Source organism: Ailuropoda melanoleuca, chromosome 8 (assembly GCF_002007445.2).
Source record: "Ailuropoda melanoleuca isolate Jingjing chromosome 8, ASM200744v2, whole genome shotgun sequence".
In the NCBI taxonomy this organism is placed as follows: Eukaryota; Metazoa; Chordata; class Mammalia; order Carnivora; family Ursidae; genus Ailuropoda; species Ailuropoda melanoleuca.
The window spans coordinates 73,104,109-73,127,880 of record NC_048225.1 but is presented as its reverse complement, the minus strand read 5'-3'; the positions used below and the strand labels follow the sequence as shown (position 1 = coordinate 73,127,880).

The 23,772-nt window shown below is 38.5% G+C and overlaps 1 protein-coding gene across 1 annotated transcript; it reads right to left on the bottom strand.

Moving 5' to 3' along the window:
- Nucleotides 1-220: 220 nt before the first annotated feature.
- Nucleotides 221-3,855, bottom strand: LOC100482046 (cytokine SCM-1 beta). The gene is made up of 3 exons (XM_034666693.1): nucleotides 3,469-3,855; nucleotides 1,421-1,535; nucleotides 221-563 (listed from the first exon to the last, which is right to left on the bottom strand). The coding sequence occupies exons 1-3, from the start codon at nucleotides 3,527-3,529 to the stop codon at nucleotides 401-403; spliced, it is 339 nt and encodes a 112-aa protein (XP_034522584.1). The 5' UTR covers nucleotides 3,530-3,855; the 3' UTR covers nucleotides 221-400.
- Between the last annotated feature and the right edge of the window lie 19,917 nt (nucleotides 3,856-23,772).

Sequence of the window (23,772 nt, the reverse complement as noted above, 5' to 3'; positions counted from 1 at the left end):
TTAAATTGTTTCCATTGTCACAATTGTCACTTGTCACATTGTCACTTGCAAGCTAGAACCTAAGAATGATGAATATAGCTTTCATCTCTGATAAGCACCGGCCAAAATCTCTCCCATCATGAATACCACCAAAGGGAGGTACAGTTAGGACAGAGACAGAACATAAATGATATATTACTTTTCCCAATATGTAATGAATAGATGTTGAGATTATGCTTAATAATAAATATTTATTAATTATAGTATCTAAATGAATATGAAAGACACGAAAAATAAAAATACAAGAAAATAAGTTGGCTCATGCAGCACTTTTATAAAAAGTGAATATAATCTAATTAGTCCAGGAGTTTATGAAGGAAAATGAGCTGGCTGGCTAGTGAGGAAACCGGCCCGAAGGCCACTATGTAGTCAGGGTCACAGCTGTATTAGTGGAATGTTGGGCTCCTGTAGGCTGGGTCTGTTTCGTGTTTCTCCTGGTAGACTTGTCCACACTCTCTACTGCTTTTTTCACCCAGTCAGCTTGCGGATCAGCACAGACTTTAAGACCACGTCTGGTGATAAATCTGCAATGCAAGGAAAAGACAGAGTTAGTCACATCCTCACAGCCTTGGAACCAGAAGGTAAGATCAGGCCAGCTGTAAGAGATTTTGTGCAGAAATTGTTCTCAAAACCTTGACACCATAAATGAAAACCTTTCTCCTGCCATCTATTTCAACACAAAAGAGAAATACATCCAGGTAATACCCAGCTCCTTTGTTCATCATAATTCTCAGACTCCTTTTTCCATCCAAGCTACCAAATGTTTAACTACGCTGGACACCTGAGGTCATCTAGTTCAATTATTACACATATCTTCCTTTTCACATCTAAACACACTCAGCTTGTTTTCTAGACAAAGGTGATTTCTTTATTTAATTTCTTAGGGTAAAATTCCAATTATGTGTTGGGAAGAGCTGCTATTCTGAAAATGAGATCCTGGAAAGAGTATGGTACTCTGTAGGCTGGTTTTTCACACATTTCCTTGAGATATGGTAGCTGATAAAACATGGCACTCTACTCCAGCACAGCATCACGGAAGGGAGGGGAAGGGAAGCATCCCACACCAGTGTGGCTATATGGTCAAATCCTGAGCCAAACCAGCCATCTCTAAACCCAACCCTCAGAACTGAGCACAATAGTCCCCCGTTTCCCACTCAGCATCTTCTGCTAAACTAAATCAGAAAGGAGGATGATATTCTTTATTTGATGGTCAAATTCTTTCAATAATTGTTATTTGGTGCTACATAAAGACATGGTTCATTGGAAAAACAAAGGGGCTATTGGTTCACTGGAGATCTTCCTCCATGCCAACTTCCTGAGGACGGCAACATTTCTATACACTGTGTCCCATCAAGCCCAGCTTCTGGGGAGACAAACTTACATTACTGCTTTCATGGAGCCCTCCTTGATGGTGTAGGTCTTGATGTTTTTAACTGGCAGTCTCTTGGTCGTTAGACTCACGCAGATGCTCCTTTCTAGGACTTCACTCCCCACACCTGATGAAGAAAACCAAGCAGACAAACCAAAATAAATTATCATTTCAAATAGTATGAATGCTACAGTGTTATAAATAAAATAACAAAGAGTGATGTGATAAAGAGTAATTCGGGGAAGGCAACATTAAATGTGGGAAGGGGCACACGTGTTACGTTAAATGTGAAGGTGTGAGATCTATAAAGGACTGTTCATCCTCCATAGAAATCCCCTGCCCCGAGGGGATTTCTGAACTTCAGAGAGCAATCTGACATTGGAGAAGGGGAAATAACTTGGGAGAGTTCATAATATTAAAGGTTTGGTAGAATCTAATCAAGGTTTCTATGTGCTGATTTTCTGCTAAGGTAAAATGACCGGTATTTCTTCCCAGGGAAATATTCAGCTAAGAAGCATCTCAAGTAACCTCTAATGACGATCACGTTTGGTCTATGCTGTTGCTGATATCAGAAGGCTTTTTTTAAACATGACACTAAATATAAGGTGTTTCTCAGCTGGCTGTGCCCTTCTTCACCCCTCCTTTCCAGCACTCCCGGTATCCCGTCCACACATGGACTCCCAAGACCCAAAGAATCCTGCTAGACTCCAAACCCCCAAACCTTCCTACTGTCAGCAGTGTTATCGATTAAGACACCCTCACTCCTGTTGCAGAGCTCAATCAGAGCAGAGATTGCTTTGCCCACAGTTGTACATAGAGGCTAAGCCCCAGTGGGACTCATAGAGGTCATTCAAGGAGGAAGCTTAGGAAGTGACCCAAGTGTCTGTAATCCTCCTCTGTCTGCACCAGAGGGTCACTGCCCCCACCCATACCTGGGTTTCCACCAAACAGCAGACCTATTGTCTCAGCAAAAGGCCAGCCACATCACAATATCTGGCCTAATGTACTAGCCTTAAAGTTGTTGGTTTCATCAATATTTATTTGGCCCACAATTTCAGGGAGTTCCAGACTTTGCCACCACTATTCACGGACACCCTTAGGGATCCATGATCAGATTCAGATATCCTATTCTAAGTAGTAAGTCTACAAATTCGGAGGTTGAAAGGACAATTAACTGAAACATTAATATACTTGAAGGATATTCTCTTTTCTTGCCAGAGCTACAAGGAGAAGTAAACTTCCATCGGTTGGAGAAAAAAATGATCCTTTAAGAAAATATGTGTACAGCAGTCAGGTGAGGCTCAGCATAGCTAGTCTCATCTGGGTGTACCTTGCAGGTTTATCTGAGTGTGTGGAAGGCACTGATCTATTTGTTAGGACTTAACACATGGTCTCTTATAAATTAGTTTATCATTAACGGGAACAATATTCACAGCAGAATAACAGACTCTCCCATATACTTGAAGGTAATACTGATTTCCTGGGTAGGAGGACATGAGATTCCAATCATGTCTTTAACAGAAATAACTGATTTTCTTCAGAATATACAACCTCCAACTCATCCCCACATTACGACTAAACTTCCAAAACCTTTGAGAATTTATCAAGATCGATTAAATAGGCAAAAGCTACAAAGGCACATATAATCACCACCACCATTCCACAGCTAACATTAATCAAGAAATTATTACTAGTGAGGAAGCCTGATAAGTATTCCCGAATTGTTGGGGTCTGTTTTTTCTTTTCATTTTAATCCCAGGTGAGAATATCTGTCATTATGTTCAGCTTATAAGTAAACGTAGGTCCAGAGAGGTTGAGAAATTTACCCCAAATCACACAATTATGAAAAGTAGGAGCCCAGATTGTAAGCAAGTTCTGTCTATCTTCAGAATCTATAAAGTCCCCTGAACTCAAAATTATCGTTCCCATTTTGCACATGGGAAGTCAGAGGCTACCCTGGGGAGAGCAGTTTACTCCGGTCAGAACCTGAGTCACACCCCAAATGCGTGCCCACCCGCCTGCGTATCGGTTCCTCTCTCAGACAGAACCTTCCGACTTACCTTCCACAATGAATTCAGTGAGAAAGCAGATCCCAAGCAGTGCCAGGAGGAGAGGTCTCATGGCTGAGGTCCTGCTGAGCTGTGTGAGGAGAAGGTGAGGAACGGCTGCTCTTAGCAGCCCCTTTATTCCTCCAGTGGTCAGCGTACTTCCTGTGGTGAGAAGGGGCTTTCAGGGTGGGTGTGGAATCGTGGAAAGTCTGTGCAGTACAGATGCTTTTTTCTTTAAGAAAAAGTTCCTTTGTCCCCACTCATACAAACCCCACACCTTCTGGCCTTTGCCCCTGCTCCTGTGGTTAACGTGTCAATGAAACCAAATGTGTGCATAAAGGAACGCGGTTGTCTCATCTCCTGCCACCAGCCGAAATTCAAATCTTCCACTGCAGATATGCCCCAAGGCCACATCGGTACCGTGGCCCACCACGGGGACAGTGTAAGGAAATGGAGTGCGGTGGTCACTGTGGTCCTGCTCCCCCACCTATCTCATGTCACATCCGCTCTGACGTGAGGATTCCGCCACCAAGGCTCACGAGCCCCTGATACCATCCAGAGCAACTGTGTAGGGGGCACAGGGACACTGCTGCCACTCTGAGCTTCTCAGCAATCTTTTTCTTTTCATTTCTCTTCTCTATCCTCGTTCAAGTGACTCCCATTTCTTTACACCCCCCCAATACCCAAGAAACAGTTAAATAAGAGTGTTTGGGGCATGTCTATATGCACGTTTGCTTTATTGCAACTTAGCATATACCTTTTAAAAACCTTTGAGGAGCGCCTGGGTGGCTCAGTTGGTTAAGTGTCTGCCTTCAGCTCAGGTCATCCCAGGGTCCTGGATCGAGCCCCGCATCAGGCTCCCTGCTCAGCGGGAGCCTGCTTCTTCCTCTCCCTCTGACCCTCCCCTCTGCTTGTGCTCATGTTCTCTCTCTCTCTCTCTCAAATGAATAAATAAAAAAATCTTTTAAAAAAATAAACTTAAAATAAAAACATTTTGAAAAGTTGTCCTGACATGAACTTTATTTAAAAAAAAAAGAAAGAAAATTATCTATAATCCTATCATTCTGACAGTTTTCACTTTTAAATGTTTTTTTTCCAGTAAAGCTCTATTGGTAGACATATGTTTACATACTTGTGACATTTACAAATACTCTTTTAGCATCAGTGTAAATATCTTCCCATGGTTCTTCACAGCCTTCGTGTTTCTTGTCTGAGTAAATATATGCACACACACATTAAACCGTTCCCTGATAACACTGTTGTATAGATCACATCTGTAAGGTAGGTTTTCGTTAATATACTGAATCATTTCCCCTCAATAGCCAGAAGTTGGATCACTTGGCAAACCCATATGATCCCCTTTCAGTTCCTGCTACATGTTACCGTATAGTCTTCCCCAAAAGTAGTTTCAGCTTGCAGTCTCCTAGCAGGGTTTGATTATATCAGTTGCACCTTCCTGGCATTTAATTTGTTGTTGTTTTGTCTGGTTTTGTTTTACATAGGTGTCTATAAAATGTATTTCTTAACTATGTGCTTGCACAAGCAGCTAAAACATTGGCCACTGCTATTAGGTATATGAGAATAATCTTTTTTTTTTTAAAGATTTTATTTATTTATTCGACAGAGATAGAGACAGCCAGCGAGAGAGGGAACACAAGCAGGGGGAGTGGGAGAGGAAGAAGCAGGCTCATAGCAGAGAAGGCCTGATGTGGGGCTCGATCCCATAACGCCGGGATCACGCCCTAAGCCGAAGGCAGATGCTTAACCGCTGTGCCACCCAGGCGCCCCGAGAATAATATTCTTATTCAATATGCGTGTAGCTAAAAGGTTTTGCCACTGCTATTAGGGATACAAAAATAAATTCCTATATGTCCATGAAAATTACAGGCTAACCTCTAACAGGTTTTTCATTAATGGCATTTAATTTTCCAGCCAGACTTCACTCTGGACCTCAGAGTGGCTTTTTAGTTTTCTCTACCTGGCTATACCATCAGTCCTTAACATCTGAACACATCTCTCCACTCAAAATGCTTTTCCTCCCATTATTCCAACATGGAGGAATACGCTATTTTCTATCCAATTTCCAAACACGGAAGCTGGGGTCATCTTAGACTCGTTGCTATCCACTCATATGTCATCCTCAACAAGCTGTACCCAGTAAACCCTCTAAGTAGCTCTTCAGTAGACCTGCTCCCCTCTTTCCACACTGCTCTGGGCAGGCCCTCATCATCCCTTGTTAGGACCATTGCAGTAGACCAACTGGTTTCCCAGTGTCAGCTCTCCTCCCTTTCCAATCTATTCCCCACAATATTGCCAGCGTAATTGCTCTAATGCCTTAATCTAATCATGTCATTTCCCTACTGCAGACCTCTTTGCTAATTTCCATTGTCTACAGAATTTATCTCAAATTTCTTATTGTCCTATACAAAGTTGTTCAAGATCTAACACTGCTTTACCCTTTAGACTCACTTTCCACCCCTCACACATGCTCCCAAACCCCCAGCCTCAACAAACGTGTAGGCGCTCAACCAAACATCCTATCCTCTCTATACCCCCCACTATTGCTTCCATCCCAGCTCCTTGCTTGTAAACTGCTCCCCTTCCTACAAGTTTTCTTGGATCCTCTAGATAAAATTAAGTTGTGCCATCCTCTGTGCTCCCTTGGAGGTTTGTCTCCACCACTGCTCTATAACTCATCTTACTGTATTGCCCTACTCAATTATATTTCTGCGTCTCCCACTAGATGGCAGACTCCTTGAGAGTGGGGAACTTGACTTAAGTCTTCACTGGGTCCCTGGCATTAGAAGAATGTCTGCCATGTAGTACGTTCCCCAAATAGTTTTTGAATAAATGAATTCTCTTTAAAAGACCAAATTTAGGGTGATGGTACATTAAGTGAAGAATGACCATCTACAAACACATAGCCAGGAATTGTGCCTGTGGTTTTCTCTTATGTTTTCAATCAAATAGACAATTTGACCAATGGCTGAATATTTACTTAGCATATTGAAATGAAGTTTCTTAAACTCTCAGAATGAATTATTCACTTCCAGTTTTTTTCAAAGCATGACAGAGTCTCTGGTGGGGAAGAAGTAAGTAACAAGAAAGTAGAAACCTAGTACAAAATGGGGCTAATCTCCTAATATGTGGATATTAATTAATAACAACCAGTGCTGCAAAAGGCAGGATTTCTTTATTTTTTATAACTATACATACACCACATTTTCTCTATCCATTCATCCATCGGTGGACACTTAGGTTGTTTCCATGTTTTGGCTGTTGAGACTAATACTTCTCAATGAGCATGGGGTACAGATGTCTCTTCAAAATAGTGACTTCATTTCCTTTGGATATATACTGTCTTTTTGATGACAGCCTTGCTAACAGGTGTGAGAGGATATCTCATTGTGGTTTTGACTTTCATTTCCCATCATTATTAGAGATGTTAAACACCTTTTCATTTACTGTTGGCCATTTGTATGTCTTTGTAAAAGTGTCTGTTCAGCCTATTTTTAATTGGGTTATTTGGATTTTTTTGCTAATGAGTGGGTTGTATGAATTCCTTATTTTTTTTTATATTAACCCTTTATTAGATAGATGGCTTACAAATATTTTCTCCCATTCTGTAGGCTGTCTTTTCATTTTGTTGATTGCTTCTTTTATTATGCAGAAGCTTTTTAGTTTGACATAGTCCCACTTATTTATTTTTAATTTGTGGCTTGTGCTTTTAATGTCATATCCAAAAAGTCATTGCCAAACCAGTGTCAAAAAAACATTTTTCCAATGTTTTGTTCTAGGAGTTTGATGGTTCTAGGAATTACATTTAAATGTTTAATCCATTTTGAATGAAATTCCGTGAGTGGTTTAGGGTAGAGGTCCAATTCCATTCTTTTACATGTGAATATGCAGTTTTCTCAGCATCATTTATTGAAGAGGCTATCCTTTCCCCACTGAGTAGTCCAGGCTCATTTGTCAAATACTAACTGACTACCTAAGTATGGGTTTGTTTCTGGGCTCTTGACTCTGTTCCATTGGACTATATGTCTGTTTTTATGCCAATACCATACAGTTTTGATTACTATAGCATTGTAATACAGTTTGGAATCAGGAAAATGTCTCCAATTTTTTTTTTCAGGATTGCTTTGTCTATTAAGGATCTTAACTGATCCCATATGAACTTTAGGATTGTTTTTTCTATTTCTGTGAAAAATGCCATTGGAATTTTGATAGGAATTGTATTGAACCTATCAATGTCTTTGGATAGTATGGACATTTTAATAATAATAACTCTTCCAATCCAGGAGCACAGAATATCTTTCAATTTATCTGTCTTCCTCAATTTCTTTCAACATTGTCTTATAATTTTCAGTGTACAGATCTTTCACCTCCTTGGTCAAATTTATTCCCAAGTATTTATTGGTTTTGATGCTATTGTGAATGGGATTGTTTTCTTCATTTCTTTTTCAGATATTTCATTGTTAGTGTTTAGAAACACAAGTAATTTCTGTATGTTGATTTTGTACCCTGCAACTTTACTAAATTTGTTTGTTAGTTGTCACAGTGTTTGGACAGAGTCTTTAGGATTTTCTATATATCATATCATATCATCTGCAAACAGAGATCATTTTACTTCTTTCTTTCCAATGTAGATGCCTTTCATTTCTTTTTCTTCCTTAATTGTTCTGGCTAGTATGTCCAGTACTATGTTGAATAAAAGTGGCAAGAATAGACACCCTTGTCCTGTACCTGATCTTAGAAGAAAAGCTTTCCACTTTTCACCATTGGGTATGATGTCAGCTGTGGGTGTGTCACTAATGGCCTTGTTATGTTGAGGTACATTTCTTCTATATGCAATATGTTGTGAATTTTTAATCATGAAAGGATGTTGAATTTTGTCAAATGCTTTTTCTGCATCTATTGAGAGAATCGTATGAGTTTTATCTTTCATTCTATTAATGTGATTTACAGCATCTATTGATTTGCATATGTTCAACTACCCTTGCATCCCAGGGATATTCCCACCTGATCATGATGGATGATCCTTTGAATGCACTGTTGAATTCAGTTTGCTAGAATTTTGTTGAGAATTTTTTGTGTCTGCATTAATCAGAGAGATTAGCCTGTAGTTTTCTTTTCTTGTAGTGTTCTTATCTGGCCTTGGTGTTAAGATACTGCTGGCCTTATAAAGTGAATTTGGAGTGTTCCCTTCTCCTCAATTTTTTTTGGAAGAGTTTGGGAAGGACTGGTGTTAACTTTTTTGTAAAATGTTTAGTAGAATTCACCAGTGAAACCTTTTGGTCTTACATTTTTCTTTGTTGGAAGGCTTTGATCACCAATTAAATCTCCTTCCTCATTATTAATCTGTCAGACTTTCTATTTCTTTGTGATTTGGTCTTGGTAGGTGATCTGCTTCTAGGAATGTGCCCATTTCTTCTAGATTAGCCAATTTTTCAGCACATAATTTCACTGTAGTCTCTAATGATCTTTGTATTTCTGTGATAGCAGTTGTTATGTCTCCTCTTCCATTCCTGATTTTATTTATTTGAGTCTTCTCTCTTTTTTCCTTAGTTATTCTAGCTATAAGCTTGTCAGTTTTGTTTACTTTTTCAAAAAGCATCTTAAATTCACTGATCCTTTCTGTTGTTTTCCTGGTCTCTCTTTCATTTATTTCTGCTCTGATCATTATTATTCCCTTCATTCTGCTAACTTTGAGTTTAGTTTGTTCTTCTTTTTCTAGTTCCATGAGGTGTGTAAAGTTGGGTTGTTTGAGATAATTTTTTTCCTAATGTGCTTATCCTTATACACTTCCCTCTTAGAACTGCTTACATTGCACCTCTTAAGCTTTGTGATTCCAGTTTCGGATGTTTCAAGATATTTTTAAATTTGCCTTTTGATTTCTTTCTTTTTCATTGTTCAGAAGTTTGCTGTTTAATTTCCACATATTTGTAAATATTCCAGTTTTCCTTCTGTTACCGATTTCTAGTTTCATACGATTGTGGTCAGAAGAGATCCTTGGTATGAATTCAGTCTTCCTAAATGTGCCAAGACTTGTGTTGTGACCCATCATATGATCTATCCTAAGTTCTGCATGTGCTTGAGAAGAATGTGTATCCTGCTGTTGTTGAATGGAATGATCTGTATATGTTTCTTAGGTCCATTTGGTCTAAAGGGGAGTTCAAGTCCAATGTTTCCTTATTGATTTTCTGTCTCAAAAATCTATCCATTGTTGAAAGTCAAGTATTGAAGTCCCCTGATATTACTGTATCATTGGCTTTTTCTCCCTGCAGATCTCTTAGTATTATTTAATATACTTAGGTGCTCCAATGTGTGTTAATCACTTAACTCTAGTGTAAAGGTTAAAGGACAAAAGTATTAAAAATAAATATAGCTATCATAATTTGTTAATGGATACACAGTAAAAAAAGAGACAAATTATGACATAAAAACATAAAATGTGGGTTGGGTAAAAAAAAAGGTACAGTTTTAATATACAATTGAAGTTAAGTTGTTACCAGTTTACAGTAGATTGTTACAACTGCAAGATGTTTTATGCAAGCCTCATGGTAACCACAAAGCTAAAACCTACAGTAGACACACAAAAGATGAAGAGATGGGAATCAAAGAATACCATTATAGAAGAATCATTAACTCACAAAGAAATACAGAAAGAGGGGAGCCTGGGTAACTCAGTCAGTTAAGTGTCTGACTCTTAATCTCAGCTCAGGTCTTGATCTCAGGGTCATGAGTTCAAGCCCCACACTGGGCTCCATGCTGGGCGTGGAGCCTACTTAAAAAAAAGAGAAAGAAAAGAAAAAGAAAAGAAGTACAGAAAGAAAGGAGGAAAGAAACAAGAGGACTACAAAACAACCAGGAAAATAAAAGTTGGCATTAGTAAGTCCTTACCCATCAATAATTTCTTTAAACATAAATGGATTAAATTCTCAAACCAAAAGGCATAGAATAACTGGATGGATTTAAAAAACAAAACAAAACCCAACTATGTGCTGCCTCACCCCAGCTTTAAGGATACATATCAGCTCAGAGTAAGGGGATGAAAGAAGATATTCCACCCACCTGGAAACCAAAAGAGGAGAGAGGTAACTATACTTAGACAAAATAGACTTTAGGTCAAAAACTGTAACAAGAGGCAAAGAAGGTGATTATATAATGACGAAAGGGTCAATTCATCAAGAGGATATAAAATTATAAATATATATACACCCAAAGTCTTTACAAGGGCTTACAAATGCTTCCATGACCTTTGCCTTCCTTTCGCTCATTTTCTAACATCATCTCCTACTATTCTTTCTCCCTTATCCCTCCACGGCAGTCACAACGACCTCTTTGCTATTTCTCAGGCATGTCAGCCATGCTCCTGCCTCTGAGCCTTTTCACTTGCTTTTTACTCTGCCTGATATTCTCTTTCCACGGACATAAGCATGGCTCACTCCATTGCTTTCTCATTATGGCTTTTCCTGACCACCCAATTGAAAACTGCACCCATGTACAAATTCTGGTATCACCTGATCTCTCCTTGCTGTTCTATTTCCATGCAGAGTACTTAGTACCATGTACAACAACCATATAATTTACTTGCTGATTTTTAACATTTTCCATCTCCTTCCAGAAATTTTTTTGTCTTTTTCATTCCTCAGAGTCTAGGGCAACGCCTGATGCAGAGAAGGTACCGGATTAATATATTCAGAATAAATGTAAATGCATAAGAGTACATAAGCACAAGCAAATATAAACATTTATACCTGCAAAGTCTAGTACTCTGGAATATCAGTACCACTTATATTTGTGTGACCACACAATGGGAGGTAGAATCCATTTTTGAAGGAAAGCATTTATTTTTGAGGGAAGAAGATGTAAGTGTGAAGGATACAAATAAGGAAATATATATTTTCTTTTTACTTTTTAGTCTAAATATTTTGATTCATCTGAAAAAAATTAATTTGTATTTCATCATACATAACAGATAATCTACATAATATGTCTTCTGTAGAATGCATGTTTGTGTTATATTCCATTTTTCTATTGGATAAGTTTGTCATTTTAGTATTATGTGTAAAAATTCTTTATGTAGTCACCATACTAATTCTTTGTCAATTGCAGGTGTTACAGATATTTTCTCTCAGTTTGTAGCTTGTCTTTTCACTTTCTTTATCATGTCTTTGGTAACAAAAAACTACTAATTTTAATGTTGTCAAATTTATCAGTGTTTTATTCTATGGTTGTTGCTTTTTGCGCCTTAATAAATTTTTCCCTTCCCCAAAGTCAGAAAGACTGACCCCTACTAAAAGTTTTAAAGTCTCGCATTTGGTGCTTAAATTTTTAACCTTTCTGGTGGTTATTTCTGTATGTGACATGAGATAGAGATCCAAATGCATTTTTTTTCTCTTTGGATAACTGAATTTTCCAGCTCTGTTTATGGAATAGTTTCTCCTTTTCCCACTCTACTGTCATATATCAAAGGTCCGTGTATATGTGCATCTATTCTAAATTCTCTAGTCTGCTCCACTGGTAATTTGTCTATCCTTGACTCATACCATGCTATGTTAATTACTGTAGTCTTATAATTTAACCTTAATGTCTAGTAAGGCAAGCCCTCTTTTCTTATCTTTTTCTTCCGAAGTACCTTGGCTTAAGCTCACTAGTGATCATGAAAATGTAAATCAAGACTATGGCATGATCCCATTTTATTCCCATTCAAATGACCGAATTAAGAAGTTTGATAATACGTCTGTGATGCCAAAGATAACAGAGTAATGTCTATGACACATGGCATTAGAGACTGGCACAGCACTTAGAAAGCAGTTTGGCATTATTGTGTAAAGCTAAATGTTTGCATACTGTGAAGCTCTAGAAACTCCATTCCTGGTATATAGACAGATATAGATATAAGTATAGGTATATACTTAGATAATATCAAAAGGAAGGAGCACAAAGGTACAAGTTATTTGGAACGTTCAAGTCTTTACATTGGGGGTAGGTTCGTGGTGGTACATTACGCAGTTTAATTAATTGAATAAAAGAGGGTCATATACAAACCAAAGAGGATGACGTATAATGGTATAACTCAGATTAGACCAACTCCTATAGCAAACGAGCTCAAACTCTCAGTGGCATACCATTGAAAAAGTTTATTATTCGCTCACACAAAAATCAATGCAGAAGTTCCTGGTCAGTTGTCTCTCTCAGAGGTCCTCCTCCAAAAGGTGTTTCAGGAATCTAAGCTGCTTCCACCTTTGGGCAAAACCAGCCATTAGGGCCTCAGGGTCCTTTCCTTCCAGCTCCTAGATGGGACAAAAGACCATGGAAAAGTCATGCCTACTCTTAACTATTTTGGCCTGGAAGTGATATTTATTCTTTGGTCCCATTTCATCGGTAAGAACTAGTTATCTGGTCCCATTTAGACACAAGGATGGAGTGGGAGAAGGGGGTTGCATCTGGGAAATGTAATCCAGATCTGTGTCTGGAAAGAAGATCAATGAAGGCCTAGTGTGCCCTATCACAGCCATACAGCTATGATTAATCCAATTGTGCCATGAGGTTCCATTTTTTTAAAGGACAAAAGTAAAGAAATATTATGATGACTAATTGTTTTCTTTAAAACATGCTCCCAGTACATCTCTTAAACTATACTTAGTTTTTTCCCCTAAATTAAAAGAACTTTGTTATATTTTTTCTGATAAAAACAGTGTAATTGTTGTTAAAAAAAATCAGACTATAGAAAAGTTAAAAAAGAAAGAAAAATTCACCTAAATCCCACTGCCCAGAGACAACTATTTATCCACTGTTGATAGACCTTCCTCCAGACATCTTTCTAGGCAAGATATGCCTGTGTGTATTATATCCCTTTACCACCTTTCTATAGCATTCGATGGCTGAAGATTCATCATACATTTGCAATGTGTGAGGTTTGGGGCTAAGCACTGAAGGGCGTTAACCCACTTAATTCCTCATAACATACAATGAATTGAGTAGAATTATTATTTACATATTATAGATGAGAGAATTGAGGCTAGGAGAGGTTAAGTAATTCACTCACAATTACAAAACTGAGTGATAAAAGAGTGACGGTCTGACAGATTCCAAAGTCAACCCTTAAACAAGGCACTGTCAGATATTCTCTGATGTACTACTACTCCCTTATTGCTAATCCCTGGGTTATGTCCTTTTTTTTTTTAAACCCTAGACCACATAGCAAACTTTGTATGCTTTTCTGTGTATCTCTTTGTCATAAGTTTCCTCCTGGAAATTTTTACAAGATGGTCTCTAACTTTCATACATTCTGCTTTCTTTTTTTTTTGTATTTTTATTTATTTATTTATTTTTAATATTTTTTTATTATATTATGTTAGTCACCATACAGTATATCCCTGGTTTCTGATGTAAAGTTCGATGATTCATTAGTTGCGTATAACCCAGTGCACCATGCAATACATGCCCTCCCCACCCCCATCACCAGCCTATCCCATTCCCCCACCCCTCTCCCCTCTGAAGCCCTAAGCATGAAAGACTATGGACTCTGAGAAACAAACTGAGAGACAGAGAGGTTTTTAAAGATGTTCATACATTGCTAGCAGCCCTGTGGGAGATTTGGAGAAGTTTGAGTGCTGGCATGAAGCGTAGTTAGAACTCTAAATCCTCCTAACCTGCACGATGGNTCTGTATCTTTGGGGTAAATACCCAGTAGTGCAATGCCTGGATCATAGGGTAGCTCAATTTTTAACTTTTTAAAGGACCTCCACACTATTTTCCAGAGTGCTGTACCAACTTGCATTCCCACCAACAAGGTAGGAGTNGGCTGTACCAACTTGCATTCCCACCAACAAGGTAGGAGTGATCCCCTTTCTCCACATCCTCTCCAACAATTGTTGTTTCTTGCGTTGTCAATTTTTGCCATTCTAACTGGCGTAAGGTGGTATCTCAGTGTGGTTTTGATTTGAATTTCCCTGATGGCTAATGATTTTGAACATTTTTTCATGTGTCTGTTAGCCATTTGTATGTCTTCATTGGAAAAGTGTCTGGTCATATCTTCTGCTTTCTGCTTTCTTAAGAAGTACAAAGGTTGAATATATAAAAATGAAGCTGGCTGGCAAATTCGTTCCACATAAGATAACTCTCAATGATCAATGCTTGTCCACTGGTCTACAAAGACAAATTTGTTACATGAAAGTCAATTCTTGGGTATTTATGTATAACGTATGAAACTGCAGCTTAGAGTAAAGTCAAAATTAAAGTTGATATGCACTACCACCAGCAAGTCATGAAAGTACCTATCTTCCCAAATCTACCAACACTGGATTTTATCAATCATTTCAACCATTGCAAACTTATGAGTGAAAGGTTAAGATTGTATCTTATTACTGTTCAGTTTTAATTGCTTTGACTCCTGGTGGGGTTAATAATCTTTTATGAATTACCGTTTCCCAATTTTTCCATTTACATTGGAATGTTTGTACTTTTCCTTTTTATTGGTGAGAGGGCTTTATCATATTTATTACAACTAATTGCTATTAAATTTCCTGACTCTTGCAATGCTAGTTATACATGCAAAGTAAGGATCCTAGCTAAATTCATATTTATGTGGTTCTGATTTCTGACAGGAACTACAAATACTTCCTGCAAAGTTCAAGAATATCTTTGCTAACAGAAAACCTCAGCTTAAAAATACAGATACAACATTTTAGTTTTCTTATCTTGTCTGAGATCTGGACCAGGGGTTTCTATGATGGGAAAGTATCTTGTAGTTCTGCCATTTTCTTTGGGGCCTCTCACCAAATCAATAATGAACAGAACACTACTTATTATTACTTCTACTGTGTGTTCCCTACTTATTAAGTAGGTGACTTATCGCAAAGAAATACCACCGAAAAGGGAGTAAAAGCAACTCTAGGCCATGAATATCAGGAGCCACAGACGAGCTTTGAGGAATCGGCCATTCATTCAGGTCTTTCAGTGACTCAGTGCTCCTACTTTTACCTCTATCGACCCCAAGGCAATATGGTGGAAACTGGTAATATTATGTCAACAAAGTACTCAGATAACATACAAATTACAAGTCTGATTTTTAACAATGTTCTTTCTCTTTTGCCATGTAAATTAGACCATAGTCTACAAGACAATAATGCGATTAGGAAAACGAAGTTAAGAAAATTACACAGTTTGTGGATACATTTTTATCTTTCAGTTCAGGGTAATTAAAGAGAAGAGAGAGACAGAGCATGCGCTAATATGAATTGAGGGAGTAGCCTGGGCACGTTCCCAGAGGTTTCCAGGCAGTTTGGCAGGGTCTACAGTGAGTACTGTGAAAATAAGTAAATAAACATATTTTGATTTTTGAGTTGCCACCAAAAGCCCACCTGACCCAAAGAAATTCTCCCAACATTCTGACATAATATCTGAAATCCCTCCATTAAAATCATTCGCTTATTCATTCAATAAAGATAGTTCTTACTATGTATAAGATACTGTCTTAGAAACAGGAGAAAAGAACGAGGCATGATTCATGTTCTGGTGAGTGAGCTATATCTATATACGTACAGGTATAGATCATAATCCATTGCAACATAACAGGTGCTATAGTAGTTTGATCAATTACTTGAAATGGAACAGTGAATGTTCAGGAACCACAATTAATCCTGGGATAAACAAGGCATAGAGCCTCCCTCTCAGGCATTAAAAATGAACTATGGTTAAAGCATTACATCATAGACTGTCACCCGTGAAGCAGAGAAGGTCCCTAAAGGAAGGTACAGAGAAGCTAAATTCTGAAGAACGACAAAAAGGTTAGGTCCACAAGGATTTCTCGAAGTATTTTATACCAAACACTAGCTCTGTAAGTTATTCTGTGAAACAAGAACAGGGGGGTCCATTTCTAATAAGCTTGGGAATTTTTGTGCACTCTGAAATCACAGTGTGTATCACCATATTAAAAGCTCTGAAAAGTCCTGCAGTAAAAATTGGCTAACCCAGCATTTCCTAAACACTTTTAAGTTAGAGAATCCTTTCTCATAGAAGACAAACCAAATGGAGATGTATTTCAGAAACACCAATCTAGAACAAGGATTCTGTCTAGGGATGGTGGTACTAAAAGTGTAGGTATGACGGGTATGATGGGGGAAGGTACTACGCAAGCGACAGCCTGCCCAGGAGGAGGAGGGGTTGGAGATAATTTGATGGTGAATTCAACACAGGTGGAGACAGAGAACTTGATGCTCAGTGGAAATCCAACTGAATTATGCATTTTTCAGTCGAATTCCCCAGCCTGTGGGGAATCTTGGCTCTGTGGTACTTTTCTCCCTGATTACTACCCTGCTTCTGCTTATTTTCCAATAAAATTGTACATCTTTTTCTCACGATTTACAAAAAATATCTTAATCAGTAACCAGTTAATACCATAACTGATGCTGCTTACTTCCAGAAATCACTAACAAGGAATTGCTTAGCTTTTACACGATAGGTTATTTTTTTTTTAATTTTATATGTGATACTGTGTAAGGATAATTCTTTTCCTTCCAAAACACAAGAATTAAATAGAATAAAAATAGCTATTTCCTACCTTGGACTTGGAGTAAATAGTCAAACCTATAAAATTAATAACTTGAGTTACTGAGGTTTTTTTTAGTTAGTGACAGCTAATGAACTATGCTAGATAGATGTTACCTATAACTGACAGATATTATTAATAGTAAGTTTGTTTCAATAGCAAAACTCAGGGATCAGCACAACACACCCATCTCAAGTTTTGTAAATAAAGCTTTATTGGAACACATCAATGCCTATTTGCTTGTGTATCACCGAGGGCTGTTTGCACACTTTACAAAAGCAGGGTCGATGAGTTGCATGCTTTTAAAAGCCGAAAATATTTGCTATCTTTCCCTTTACAGAAAAAGTTTGCATCTCCGACTTGCATGCATAATTAAAACCAGTTACGTTCAATAGAATATCAACTATATAAAACATGCAGAGAAGGGGGGGGCGCTAAAGAAGTACACCAGGACATTTCTGAGAATTCCGCCAGGAAGTTACCAAGTTCATGGTCAAGCTGACAGGGAAGGATGAGATGTAATAAGAGCTAGCTTCTGACATGTCAAGCTTCTGTGTCATTCGTAGCTATTTTCTTTATTCTTTGGTAGTGAAAGTATGTGCTATTCATAGACAGGAACTTTCTCATTAGGTGGATTCATATTCACCTTTGTGTCTTGATAAAAGGTACGCAACAACCAAAAAAGAATGCAAAGAAATTTCTAAAAGGGTTGCGGTAATCAGCAGGTTAAAAACCACTGCTCTGCACTACATAGCCATGTACTATCAGGGCCAGGAGTCCGCAGGTTCTAGGTGACACAGGAAATGTCGCACACTGACCACCACCCACACAAGTGGCTTAAAAATAGTCTCCATTACATTGTTCATTGTTCACAGGTCAGTGGGGAATGTCACCAGAAGAAGCCATAGAGTCAAAGTAACCAACTATCCAGGGAAGGTTAGCCTGGGAAGAAGAAAGGCGCCTAGCCTCTATGATATCAAGTTAACCACTTCGCCAGGAAATTAAAGTCAATAAGCAAAGGAGTAGTTGTTTTGGTTTTGGTTTTGGTTTTTCAGAAAGCTGTCATTTTGGCCACAAAATCTGCCATAAACTTAAAATCCTCTGTTGCTGTAGAATTCAAAGCATTTACGGATTTCCTAAATTGGCTGTTAATCAGACTCAGTCCGCCTGGAAAGAAGCACGCACCTGCCCGCACCTGAGGCCCAACCCCGGCGGCCAGCAGCCTCCGAAGGAGCCTCTCCTCGAGAAGCCACATGCTGCATGGGAACCATGAGCTGTAGAGCCAGGTCAGTGGACCTTATCCTTTTCCCAGATCAGCCAGATGTGTTCCAGAAAGGAGAATCAAAATCCTCCCTGCTTCACACACGTCAGAATTAGAAACAGAACAGGCAACATGTCTGGATCATAAAAGGGACTCCGTAAATGGCAGCAATTATCATCAAAAGGCAGACACTGAAACCATCACGAAGACTCGGAAACTGGAGCCATGTCTGCCAGAGAAGCTTGTGACAGAGAAGCAGTGTGTGGTTTTCTTCAGGGTTATGATTTTATTTTTATGAATAATAAATGACTGATTTTTTGGAGTCAGCCAAACCTGTGAATCTCTGCTTCCCCATACCCGGTCTCCTCCCCAGAGCTGAAATATCAGAAGGAAGATAGATGTGTGTCACTAGACACCTTTAACCTCGAGCTAGAAGACATTTTCATCTGATGCCAAAGGATCAGCCACAAATACAAGACCTCTTTATGTTGGAATCATGAGCGTTACAGATTACCTGATTATCTAATTAACCAAAATGACTTTTATTTTAATCTTTATTGAACATTTTTCCAATTTTTTTCACAGAGCAGAGTGAAAAAAAATTGATCCTTGATGACAGAGGTTCAATCAATTTATATAGTGTTATGACATGTCCAACAGCATATCATGCAGAAGCTAGCAGGATTCTGAGATCGCATGCTTTCCCTTAAGAGATAGGATACCAGTTTGAATCTAACTTTGGGGCCCCAAAGTTGACTGTAGAATCAAATTGATCAAATGTCGTCTTATCAGAGGCTTACTATGTGCACTCCATATAAAATAGCAGCCCCCACCCCATTCCCAAAATCTCTTGTCACCTGCTTTATTTTAATTCATAACTCTTATCATCACCACTTGACATATTTTTATATATCTGCACGTTGTTCTTCACTCTCTACTGGACTATGATGCCCATAAGAGCTTAGTCTGTCCCACTATTGAATCCTCAGCGCCTAATGTAGGAATTCAATAAATACTTAGTAATTGAATAAATAAATACAAACCAACTTTCTTGTCATTTTATTCTTTCTTCTAAGAACTAAAAGCAGAAGCCCTGTTCAATTTAACTCAGACCTAGCTACCTGACACTGATAGTGTCCTAGTATGACAAAGAATATAAGGGGGGAAAGGCCAAAGGGTACGGGGACTACAACGAACCTTAAACATAACCTAGCCAATCCACCGTCTTTTCACAAACAGGAGAACAAATTACAGTGATGGACCTTCTCCCTCCGTATTGATCTCTTCCAAATCTGAACTTGTAGAGGTGGTTTGATTGGTTCAGTTAATGCCAATCATGGGTTGGAAATGGAAATCTGGATTCTATCTTGAGGAAAAGGACTGTAATATGGGAACTTCCATAGACATAGGAAGCCATACTGCCACTATTATGACAAATGTCCACAACAGACACCAACGTGGAAGGGGGGGGGAATTCCACATTAATATTTTAAACAATTAACTCCATTACAGGCATAACCCGAATAACTAATTCACTCTCTCCTCCCCATTGAAAGGGGGGAAAAATGTCTTCTCCATTTTGCTTCCTTGAATTTCTTTTTTTTTTAAAGTAGGCTCCACACCCAATGTGCAGCCTAACATAGGGCTTGAACTCACGACCCTGAGATCAAGAACCGAGCTGAGATCAAGAGTCGGAATTTTAACTAACTGAGCCACCCAGGCACCCCTGTTTTCTTGAATTTCTGTATGTGCACTTTCTGGAATGGGGCAGTTCCTGCCAGAAGTGTCTACAGTGCACCTGTAACTTTTTCAAACTGCCCTCAATACATTCACTTCTAGGCAGGAGAAGAAAGGGAAGAAGAAAGGGGGGGTAAACAGAAGGGGGAATGAACCATGAGAGACTGTGGACTCTGGGAAACAAAATGAGGGCTTCAGAGGGGAGAGGGGTGGGGGAATGGGATAGGCTGGTGATGGGTAGTAAGGAGGGCACGTATTGCATGGTGCACTGAGTGTTATACGCAAGTAATGAATCATCGAACTTTACATCAAAAACTAGGGATGTACTGTATGGTGACTAACATAATAAAAAATCATTATTAAAAAAATAATAAAATAAATAAATAAATACATTCACTTCTAGGAACTTTTTATTAATAGGATTAACATTTCCTCACACTAACATTTTAAGCACAAAATGAGCAAAGTTTACATATTCATGCAACTCCTTTCATGCCAGTTATGCAAATATAATTACCCTTAGCAAATCTGTTTTGGCTGAGAAAAGTCTAGATGCTGGAGAAATATGTAAAGGTGTTTTTTTAAATGTTAGGATTATCAGCTGACTCTATCAGTGGGAGGATTTTTCCATCTTTGGTTTCGACAGCAAACCCAGAAATTAATGAGCTCGCCAGTTCCAATAGGAAATAAAAATATTAGGATTAAAAAAATTCTTATAGCAGGAAGACCATAAAAGACATGAAGAAAGAAAGAAGGAACAAAGAATGAAGGGCCAGCTCTGGGAGAACCGAGGTTGGCTCAGGTGTGGTGGCTCATTACTGTAGACTGCTGGGAGAGACCCGAGGGTCATAAAAAGAAGGGAAAGGTAAGTTGTAAACTCAGCATAAACAGCAAAGGGGAATATAAAACTTTTACAGGCATTATAGGGAAGTTGGCATTAATGCAGCTTTATATTTATGACTCATAATCAAAGATATTAAAATAGCATAAATAAGGAAATGTGCAAATGAAAATGAAGATAACTCTTAAAAGGAAGCCGCTGACCAACACTTTGAATTTCTCAAAAGCCACCCTCATGTCGTTTACAGAGTGACAGAAGTAGACGTGCTAGAATTTGTGGATTTCCCACGTTGCACTGTAGTTGTTGATCTTCGCTCCGACTTTCACTGAGCCCCGCTAAGGATGGGACAGAGTAGGCATCGGTTTCATGGTGTTGTCCATCACTGTAATTTGTTCTCCTGTTTGTGAAAAGACGGTGGATTGGCTAGGTTATGTTTAAGGTTCGTTGTAGTCCCCGTACCCTTTGGCCTTTCCCCCCTTATATTCTTTGTCATACTAGGACACTATCAGTGTCAGGTAGCTAGGTCTGAGTTAAATTGAACAGGGCTTCTGCTTTTAGTTCTTAGAAGAAAGAATAAAATGACAAGAAAGTTAGTTTGTATTTATTTATTCAATTACTAAGTATTTATTGAATTCCTACGTTAGGTGCTGAGGATTCAATAGTGAGACAGAGTCTCAGCCTTTATGGGCATCATAGTCCAGTAGAGAGAGAAGAACAACATGCAGAATATATAAAAATATATCAAGTGGTGATGATAAGAGCTATGAATTAAAATAAAGCAGGTGACAAGAGATTTTGGGAATGGGGTGGGGGCTGCTATTTTATATGGAACAAGGGTTTGTAGAAATACCACTTCCGCTGTGAAACCATGCCTAACTAACTAGAACAGATAGAGAGACTTGTTCGAACAATATTTAGTGTAGACATGCAACTTATATAGGTCCACCTCGGTTATAAGATACATCGATCCTTTCTTTTGTTTGGATGTTATACTAATATTTAATTATTATTTTTAAATCATAGAGCTTGTACTACTAAAAAAAATCAGCTTACTCATACTGAAAGTCTTTGTGTTTCCTTAAAATGTTTAATTATTGTCTCTGTTGTTATCATTCATCTTAAGCTGGTACATCCAATCAAATTATGAGACTTAGCTTATCTCTTAGGTACTTTTGGAGAAAGAAGATCATCCCACATTTGACAGATAGTAAATATAAATAGCATTAATTAAGGGCTTGCTCTTATCTGCTGAATACTTTTGGTTACTATCTCTTACTCCTCCGAAATAACCTTATGAGATGGAAATTATCCCCATTTTCAAAAGAATAAACAGAGATTCAGCAAAGTTAGATGATTCCTAGCACCACGTAGTTAGCCAAGACTTAGAGACAGGTCTGTCATTTCTTTCCTCCATTACATATACCTTAAAACAAGACTAACAGGGGCGCCTGGGTGGCACAGCGGTTAAGCGTCTGCCTTCGGCTCAGGGCGTGATCCTGGCGTTGTGGGATCGAGCCCCACATCAGGCTCCTCCGCTATGAGCCTGCTTCTTCCTCTCCCACTCCGCCTGCTTGTGTTCCCTCTCTCACTGGCTGTCTCTATCTCTGTCGAATAAATAAATAAAATCTTTAAAAAAAAAAAAAAACCAAAAAAAAACAAGACTAACAAAGACTAACTACATTTGACAACTTCCCATCAGAACCACACACTGGCTCTCTATGGAGGTCATTCTTTCCGTGGGAGTTCTCAGTTGCAAACAACAGAATATGTTTTAGTCAGGACTAATTCCCAAATTACATGGTGGGACTGCGTACAGCACTTGTCAGAGGCAGAAGGTTGAGCTTTGGGTAGTGCGTGGGTCACACTCTCTAGGACACCTGCTGTAACAACTCCTGAAAATTCCATGACTACGCTCATCAAGACAATGTGGCATTCGCAAAAGAATAGATCATTCTGTCAGTGGAGCAAAATAGAGAGCCCAGAAATAGAGCCACACAAATATAGTCAACTGATCTTTGACTGAGGAGTATAAAATTCATCAGAGCAAGTACAACCTTCCTATTAAGGTGATCCAGCTAAGTTCCACGTTTAGACTAGCTATTGTTGGAAAAATTCTTTATGTCTGTTCTAGTTAGTTAGGGATGGCTGCACTGTGAAATGGTATTTCTAGAACAATGATAAAGTTATATGGACTATTTATTTCTGTTTCCTTATTATATGAACAGTTTAATGAATATTAATTCTAGAAAATTGTTTGGAAAACAGAAATGAGAAGTTAAAATCATCTAAAATTCTACTATCCCGAGATAACCATTCTTAGTACTTCAGTGTCAATCGTTCCAGAATATTTCCTATGCGTCTAGGAGAGAAAGAGAGAGAGAGAGAGATGATAAATAGATAGATACTGGTCCTTAGCCTCTTTTCTTTTCACCTGAAATATTCACGAACATATTCCAGGTCCACAAATACAGAATTCTATCATTTTTAATGGTCATGGAGAATCTCTTAAATGCATGTAACGTAATATATTTAACTCATCTCCTATTGATGGGTATTTAGATCATTTTAATGGGGGAAGAAGGAATTATTACCAAGACTGCAGGAAACATCATTCCCCATATATCCCTGTGCAGTTGTCCAGTCATTTCTTTAGGCAAATTCCCAGAAGCACAGCTACTGGGCTAAAGAAATGATATCCATTCATTTCTTAGTATCACCCACATCTGTAAAGGAGAATCATTATACTCCCAGAATCCACTGCAGTGAAAAGGAGTAAAGATCCAGGATTGTTTATGACAAAGTAGCACAAAGCCACGGGAGGTACTGACAGCACTTAGCACTACCGCTGAAGCCTGAGAGAGCCGCGGCGAGGAGGCAAATCACACCACAACTATTTTCTTAGGTTTCCTCTCTCTCCCT